Source organism: Gorilla gorilla, chromosome 8 (genome assembly GCF_029281585.2).
Source record: "Gorilla gorilla gorilla isolate KB3781 chromosome 8, NHGRI_mGorGor1-v2.1_pri, whole genome shotgun sequence".
In the NCBI taxonomy this organism is placed as follows: Eukaryota; Metazoa; Chordata; class Mammalia; order Primates; family Hominidae; genus Gorilla; species Gorilla gorilla.
In genome coordinates this window covers 89,626,140-89,635,259 of record NC_073232.2, presented here as the reverse complement: position 1 = coordinate 89,635,259, position 9,120 = coordinate 89,626,140, and the positions used below count along the sequence as shown (strand labels likewise).

At 42.5% G+C, this 9,120-nt stretch overlaps 1 protein-coding gene across 22 annotated transcripts in view; it reads right to left on the bottom strand.

Annotated features, from left to right (window-relative positions):
* Window positions 1-4,392: 4,392 nt before the first annotated feature.
* LOC101129712 (supervillin) overlaps window positions 4,393-9,120 on the bottom strand; it is a 277,906-nt gene continuing 273,178 nt past the window's right edge. For 14 of the 22 annotated variants that reach the window (XM_063710254.1, XM_055352396.2, XM_063710247.1 and 11 more), the window contains 2 exons: window positions 5,473-5,628; window positions 4,393-5,372 (listed from right to left, as the gene is read on the bottom strand). In XM_063710254.1, the coding sequence (XP_063566324.1) occupies window positions 5,286-5,372; window positions 5,473-5,628 (243 nt within the window). In that variant the 3' untranslated portion in view covers window positions 4,393-5,285. Of the gene's footprint in view, window positions 5,629-9,120 lie in introns of all 22 variants that reach the window. The other 8 variants (XM_063710246.1, XM_063710243.1, XM_063710244.1 and 5 more) reach the window with 1 other exon arrangement.

Sequence of the window (9,120 nt, the reverse complement as noted above, 5' to 3'; positions counted from 1 at the left end):
ATGCATGCAATGCAATGTATTTTCAAAAAGAGGACAGCTTCTTTGGGCCAAATGCCCTACCAATATAGTTAATTTTCAGTTATTTGCATTTGAATTAGCTTGATATTTCTGAAAACAGAGCACTGTACTTTTTTTTTTTTTTTTTTTTTTTTAGAGACAGGGTATTGCTCTGTTGCTGGATGCAATGGCAGGATAATAGCTCACTGCAGCCTCTGCTTCCTGGGTCCAAGTGATCCTTCCATCTCACCTTTCAGAGTAGCTGAAACTAAAGCCATGTCCCCACCATTACCAGCTGATTTTTAAATTTTTTGTAGAGGTAGGATGTCACTATGTTGCCTAAGCTGATCTTGACCTCTTGGCCTCAAGGGATCCTCCCTCCCTGGCCTCTCAAAGCACTGGAATTAGAGGGGTGAGCCACCTCACCTGGCCTCGCACCAAACTCTTTATTGACTTCTTGGTTATTGTCGCCCGTTACTAGTCGCTACGCTAGTTCAGAAAGGCTTTGCACAGAGGTCCGTTTTGAGACTTCTGTGCCTTACCTAGATCTCAGATCAAGAAAGTCCTGTGATGGCTGAGGACAGTGGTGGGAGGTCAGTGGGATTGGGGCTCAGGACCATCACTGATTTAGGTCTTCACACTGGGCCTTCTGTGATCTCAGAACATCACACACCCATAAATAAACCTCCAAGGACCAGTGTCTGCAACTTATTGCTAACAAAAAATTTAAGATGCAGAACAAAAACAGTTTTTGTTTATATGTCACCCAGGCTGGAGTATAGTGGCGCAATCATGGCTCACTGCAGCCTCTACCTCCTGGGCTCAAGTAATCCTCCTGCCTCAGCCTCCCAAGTAGCCGAAACTACAGGGATGTGCCAGTTTTTTTTCTTTTTTAATGTGAGCATACACATCTATGCTAGTAGATGTAAAGAAAAATCCAGAAGAATATAAATCAGATTATTAAAGTACTTGTATTTGGTTAGTGGTATTATTTATGATTTTTGATTCCTAGATTATATATCTTTGTAGTGATTGCATTTTTTACATAGATCAGGTGTTACTATTTTTTAAACTGCTTTTTTGTGATATTTTACATATATATATAAAATGTGTTTGTGTATGTGTGTATATAATATATATGCCATAAAATACACTCATGTAAGTGAACAATAATTTTTTTAATTATTATTTTTTTCTTTTTTGGAGACAAGGTCTCACTCTGTCACCAGGTTGGAGTGCAGTAGTGTGATCACAACTCACTGCAGACTCAAACTCCTGGGCTCAAGGGATCCTCCCTCCTCAGCCTCCCAAGTGGCTGGGACTACAAGCACGCACCAACACACCTGGCTGATTTAAAAATTTTTGTACAAATGGGATCTATGTTGCCTATGCTGGTCTTGAACACCTAGGCCCAACGATCCTCCAGCCTCGCCTTCTAAAATGTTGGGATTGCAAGAGTGAGCCATGGTGTCTGGCCTCAAAAATCTTTAATACCTTTATAGAGTTGTGCAATCATCACCACAATCCAGTTTTGAGACATTTCCATTACTCCAAAAAAGATCATTCATGCCATTTGCAGTTAACCACCACTCCCATCTCCAACCTCAGCCACTGTTGATCTTGCTGTTTGCACAGATTTGCCTTTATGGGAAGTTTCATATAAAAAGAATCAAACAATATGTGGCCTTTTGCACCTGGCTTCTTTCACTTAATGCTTTTGAGGCATATGCATGTTGTAGTGAGTATCATGTGTATGTCATGTATACGCAGGAATACCTGTCCCTTTGCCGTCGGGGAGGACGCCATCGCATGGAGGTCCTGCATTTTGTTTTTCTGTTTCTCAGTTGACGGTCATGTGGATTGTTTACAGGTCTGGGCTATTATGAATAATGCCGCTATGAACATCTGTGTCCAGGTTTCTGTGTGGACACACACGGCTAATTTTATAATTAAAAAAACAAAACCAAAGGACCAAAATGAATTCTGGAACTGTTTCTGGAATACGTTTCCTTTTACCAAAATGGGAATTCTAATAGCAGGGCAGGAAATGTAAAGTAGGAGAGACAGAAGTGGGCTCACAGCAGCCTTTCCCCTCCTCGGATTCAGGAACAAAGAGGCAGGATTGTCCCATTCTGGAAGTGGCTCATATTCACACAGTTCATCCAAAGCTACAGAACACGCTCAACATCCCGTCTGCCCCACGGCACCTCTGATATCGATCTCAACCCAAACACCCACCCCTCTCATGAGTCTCTTAGTTCAAGGACAGCAAATTCAGGACATCGCACTTCCCTGCCCCTGATGCATTTAGTGAGAGCGGGGGTTTGAGTTTGGATGACTGTGGAGAAAAGCCCCAAGCACCAGTGTCAATTCATGGGCTGAGACTTTTTAAGGTTTAGCAATTCAAGTGTTTCAGCTAGGTCCCTTCCCAGTGTACAAAGGTCAAAGGTTGCAGTTATGGAAGGAAAAGGATCAGAAAAAAACATGGAAAATAGGATCTGGTTCTATAAGCAGGAAAGAGATGCAGGAAACAATTTAGAGGAAAAGAGGCAAAAAGTATACTGGCTCTCCAAGCTGGGGTGTCTTATTCACCAAGAAGTGGCGAGAAGCAGACAGACAGCACGTTTTGTGGGGGGGACAGTGGTTTTTGTTTTTTTTTTTTGAGACAGAGTCTCACTGTATCGCCCAGGCTGGAGTACAGTGGTGCAATCTCGGCTCACTGCAACATTGGCCTCCCAGGCTCAAGCGATTCTCATGCCTCAGCCTCCCAAGTAGCTGGGATTACAGGTGTGCGCCACCACACCCAGCTAATTTTTGTATTTTTAGTAGAGACAGGGTTTTGCCATGTTGGTCAGGCTGGTCTCAAACTCCTGACCTCAAGTGATCCACCTGCCTTGGCCTCCCAAAGTGCTGGGATTACAGGCATGAGCCACGCACCCGGCTGCCAATGTTTAATACAAGTGGATAGACACAATTTTAAAGGACTTTGGGAAAATCTGGTGTTAATGAATATTAATGAGGACATCTGTCTTATTTATTCATTACAGCGGCTCTCCACTGGTAGTTCCTGTAGCAACTCAAGCTCCTTCCTGGGTATCTAAAGATCCAGGTGATATCCGGAACCTGGTGCAGAGGTTGCAATCCTGCCTCTTTCTGCCTCAGGTTGCCCTAGTGACTCTAGGAACCTTTCTCCACACGTCTTGCGTGTTATCTATGGAACATGGACTTTGAACCTCTCTTCTTTTTTGTCTCCTTGCTTTGGTTTAATCCATCATTTCTAGGTGCATGACAACACTCCCTAACTTAACTCCCCTGCTTTCGCATTTTAACTACCATCACAATAATCTTAATACTGGCAGGTATCTAGCACTTGGCGATTTTCAAAGAGCTTCCACTAGTTCCTTGCTCGGAATCTTGTGATGCAGGCAGGATAGCTAGGAGTGTCTCCTTTTAAAGGAAATCGAAGTAGAAAAGAAGTTCAGTGATGACCCAATATCATAAAAATCATAAAATGGTGAGACCAGGAGCAGGTTATAGGTTTCTACCCTGGTGCAGTCCCAGGATGGGGCCCGTAAGTCCTGAAGTTTCAGGCAAATGTGCTGTGATTGGATGTGTTAAATTAGACTAACAGGGAGTGGGGAAGGGCTATGACAATTCAGAGTAGGTCTGTAGAATATGTTCACAAACCCATGGATTTAAGAACATGGGAGCTTGTGAGGAGTTTTCTAACTCATTTTTTAAGTAAGTTTTCTAGATGTCTTATCCATACAATTTTTTTTTTTTTTTGAAATGGAGTCCCACTCTTGTCACCCAGGCTGTAGTGCAATGGCGCGATCTTGGCTCACTGCAACCTCCGCCTCCCAGTTTCAAATGATTCTCCTTCTTCAGCCTCTTGAGTAGCTGGGATTACAGGCATGTGCCACCATGCCTGACTAATTTTTGTATTTTTGGTAGAGACTGGGTTTCAAAATGTTGGCCAGGCTGCTGTTGAACTCCTGGTCTCAGGTGATCTGCCTGCCTCAGCCTCCCAAAGTTCCGGGATTACAGGTGTGGGCCACCTCACCTGGCCCATACAATTTTTTAAAGGGCATTGAGATCCTAAAATTGAAATTGTAGATAGATAGATATAGCTGTGGGATAAAGAACTTCTGCTGAATGATGATTTGCAAAAGTATGTCTTCAATATAGTACTGAGTACTAATTTTATGGGGCAAATAACTGTGTATTTAATCTTATGACCTTGTATAAAATCTTGCCCTAAACTAAATTCAAATGTATAGTCATTTATACTTAATTACAAAATTTGGTGCTATGTTAATATTTACCAAAAAAAAAAAAAAAACATTCCAGAAAGGAACATGCTTGGAATTCAATGTGAACCAATCAATCAGTTAATTGTTGTGTTTATTCTGATGCTTTTATTTGGGAGTCCTATATCACAAAATGACATGTGTACTGTTTACAACCGGTATTAGAAATTGAGATGTTTTTATTTTGACTATTTGAGAGTAAAATTGTAGATAATGTTCCAAACCATCATCAAAAATGCAGAGCAAACTTTTCTGTATATAAACTGTACATAAAAACAAGGCACTATACATTTTTGGGGAGATATTAAGGTAGAAAGGTTGATTCGCATAGATTCTCCAGAGTCCATGCCATTAAGTACAAATTCTTTGTTCATTTTAGCACCAGAAGCAGTACTCAGAACAAGTCATACCTAATGCTGCAGGAAACATTTCCAAATGTGTATGAAGATACATATTGGTGGCAGAGCTAATTCAACAGAAGCAACTCCATCTACCTTTTCATGTTATTTTGACACCAAAACAAATCTTGAAAGTGAATGAATACATATTGCTTTGTTAAATACATATTTGACTTATATGGTGTTTATATAAATATATATATATTTTAGAATCCACAAACTATCAAAATAACACTTTATAAAGAGAACTGCTTCAAAAAAAAAAAAAAAAAAGGCATTGCCTAGCTGGAACAAGAAGGCAGTGCTGTCTATAGCAGCTGCGGCTTAAGTGCACATAACAGATACTTTTATTAATTCTGATAACCTGCTGAATGGTGGAAAGAAGTTTCCAAACAAACAGTTCCCTTGAACATTTACAAAATACACAACTCTGGGACAAGCAGTATGTTTAACAATGTCAGGTTCTGAAAACTCTGATTGAAAAATACTTTGTGAAAAACACCAGTCCAAAAATATATATCCATTTCCCTGGTGCGGTGGTGTTGGACGTGACCGTGAGGCTCCTCTGGCGTCTCCCCACTCAAAACAGGCCTTTTGCTTTCTTCAGGTTCACCTGCTTCCAGGCGGGCAGGGCGTTGTATTCGTCCCTCGTCATGTCTAGTGCAAACTGGAAACATTGGGAGAAGCGCCCCGTGGCTCAGTGAAAGGAGCCGGGCGTGCGTGTGTTGTTTTACTCCCATCCCCACCCCACCGGAAGAACCGCTTACCTCGAAGTCTTCGTCGGTGAGATAGATCTCAAGCTTCAGAGGATCGACCCCCTCCGGGAGTGGCCTGGCCAGGAGGTCGGCCAGCGGGTAAATGGTTTTACAGAGCTTGGCTAAGACGTCTTCCACGAGGGTGATCTGATTGGAAACTTCCGTGTCCTAGAGAAGAGGAGGGGACAGAGAGGAGAGCTTGTGTCCTACATTTGGACTTGTTTTATTAAGTGCTTACAGACACACAGCCCTGTGCCACCTGCATACAGCCTGAGGATGCACAGTTCCATATCACTGAGGAGGAAATGGCTCTGAAAGAAAAGGGATCGCCCAAAGCCCTGCAGTTGTCTGGACTTTTAATTTTTAAAATTTTTAAATTTTAAATTAAAAAAATGGTATTTTTTGAGACAAGGTCTCACTCTGCTACTCAAGCTGGAGTGCAGTGGTGCAATCATAGCTCACTGCAGCCTCCAGCTCCTGGGTTCAAGTGATCCTCCTGCCTCAGCCTCCTGAGTAACTGGGACTATGAGTATGCATCACCAGGCCTGGCTAATTTATTTTTCCTTTTCCATTTTTTTTTTTTTTTTTTTTTTTAGAGACTGGGTCTTGCTATACTGCTGAGGCTGGTCTCAAACTTCTGGCCTCAAGCGATCCTCCTGCTGGGATTACAAGTGTTAACCACCACACTTGACCCCAAATTTTGTTATTTTTTAGAGACAGTGTCTCACTGTAACCCAGGCTGGAGGGCAGTGGCTCAATCATAGCTCTCTGCAGCCTTAAACTCCTGGACTCAAGCAGTCCTCCCACCTCAAGCCTCCTGAGTAGCTGGCGCTATTGGCATGTGCCACCACGCCCACCTAATAATTTAAAAAATTTTTTTGTAGAGATGGAGTCTCGTTTCTCTGACTTATAGATGTTTTCTCACCTTGTCACAGAGTTTTAAACAAACCCTGTCACAGAACTGTCTCTGGAAAAATGTTTAGGGACTTTCCCATGAGTGAATTATGGACTTTAGTAGATTTGAAGTCTAAACACCAGAAGCCTCCAAATAATGGAATTTGTTTAAAAATAAATATTAAAAAATAACCTGAAAAGAAATCACACCCCCCTTCCCTCCCCTGGCCCCATTTCTTAATCTGCAATAGAAAAAGGAGGTCAGAAAATGCACCTAGAATATTCTGGAGCAGAATCAATTTTTTTGTTTTTAAAACCACTGTGTGAATTTAATATGAACAAACTATTCTGGGTAAATTCTCTTCCTCCATTAAACTTGGGACCCCAGATTGGCTGCTCTCCTTTTGGGTGGGTGGATGGTGGGAATGCATGACCAACAGCTATTGCTCATATTAGAAATACATGGAACAGACTGGTGGTCAAGAGGCAGGTTTTGGGCTGGGTGCAGTGACTTGTGCCTGTAATCTCAACACTGTAGGAGGCTGAGGTGGGAAGAGTCCTTGAATCCAGGAGTTGGAGACCAGCTTGGGCAATATGATGAGACCCTGTCTCTATAAAGAATACAAAAATAGGCTAGGCATGGAAGTGTGCACCTGTAGTCCTACCTACTTGGGGGGCTGAGGTGGTAGGGTCGTTTGAGCCCAGGGGTTCAAGGTTTGTGTGAGCCATGATTGAGTCACCACACTGCAGCCTGGGTGACAAAGCAAGATCCTTTCTCTAAAAAAAGAAGAGGCGAATTTTGGATGATCTTGCCTGCGTCTGAGTACTGACTCCTCCACTCACTGAAAGTCACTTTGGCCAAGTGACTTTGTGTTTTTGTGTCTCTGCTCCCACACCAGTAAAATGGGAATAATAATAAGATATCTTGACGGACTGTTGTGATAAATGAGAAAATCAGTGTAAAGTGATTGGAGCTGTGCCTAGTGCAGAGTGGGCACTTGATGAATGTTAATTATTTGTATAACTTGCTGGTGTGGGAAGCCTGACTCTTCTCTAGCTGTAACCCCACAGGCCTGCACAACAGTAAATGGCCCCACTGCTAACCCCCAAGATCTATAGTGAATACACAGGGAGGATGGTGAGTTATATCCTTCTGAAAGTGGCTCAACTGTGCCACAGAAGTGATGTTTATGATTTCTTTGGAATAAACATCGAAATTAACTCTCCTAGTCTTGAAATTCGAGAAAGTTATATTTGTCTTATCTGAGTTCCTTTCTCAGGAAACCAACCATCAGGCATCTCCAGTAGTATCAAAAAGCCAGCAGTGGCTCATGCTTGTAATCCCAGCACTTTGAGAGGCTGAGGTGGGCAGATGGCTTGAGCTCAGCAGTTCAAGACCAGACTGAGAGACATGGCAAAACCTCATTGAAAATACAAAACAAATTAGCCAGGCATTATGGTGTGTGCTTGTAGTCCCAGCTACCTGGGAGGCTGATGTGGGAGGATGGTCTGAGCCTGGAGCTGGAGGCTGCAGTGAGCTGTGATTACACCACTGCACTCCAGCCTGGGCAACAGAGCAATAACCTGTCTCAAAAAAACAAAAACAAAAGCTGAAGCTTACCAGACCCCTTACCCACCATGATGCCTAACCAACCCCCCCCCCGCTTCCTGTTGACCAGCTCCTCTTCCTCACCCCTCCCTAATTCCTGTTTCCCACACATGGTTACATTTCTTCCCTGCTATAAAATCCCTAATTTTAGTAGGCCAGAGACACAGATTTGAGACTTATGTCCTGTTCTCCTTGGCTGTAGCACCCAAATAAACTTCCTTCCTTGGCTATGCTTGTCTCAGTGATTGGCTTTCTTCGGTGTAGTGAGCAATAAGCCCTGGACTGAACCCCTAGCAATTTGGTAACACCTGAACTTAGACTGCATGCAGCAGCCATAGAGCTTGTAATCCCTAGAGCCTTCTGGTTTCACGAAACCACAGTTGCAGTGAACAGAACCATCTCGTTCCGGCTGTGGCAGAGACCAAGCTGAAGTCAGCCCCTTCCCTGTGTACATCAAGTCCATTTGGCTCCAGGGAGACAGGCTAGGGTGAGCAGTGATGTCTGTACTACCCAACAGGCCCTCTCCATTGCTAAGCAGAAGTAGATTCTGTTTGTTTAAAATTACTCGAATTTCCTATAAAATACACTTGGGTCATTTCCCCAAGCAAAGCAGCTCTCCTACGTGGTAAAAAAAATCAAAAAGGTAAAAAACCTATCTCTCACCAAATCAAAACAATCCTTGGATTTGCTATTCCTAGCAATGTTAATAGCTCATATATAAGAAATTCAACATAGCTGTAATAAAATTCTTTCCTGTGTGGTTGGAAAAGAAAACATTCTAGATTATAATGTATTTTGGTAGATAGATAGAAGTTATGATAAATGCCTCATGCAGAAATACCAGGTGGTCTCATAAAAGACAATATTAATGAGATGTTGAGTGATCCCTTATCATAAGGGAGTCGCAGCACCTCCATTCATTCAGTTTTCTGAACATACTAATTCATCAGATTTCGTTTGTGTCTCCTCTACACAAGGTTTACATCTGAAACGTGAGGGTCTGGTTGTGCGTCACATGGACACTGAGAGACAAGCAATGCCAAGCAACAGGTTCTTAGCAAACAGAATGAAGAGTTCACAGCTTTTATGTACATATATAGTCCTCAGCATGATTCAACTCACCTTTGCTTTTAAGTTTTTAAAATTTGGGTATCGTG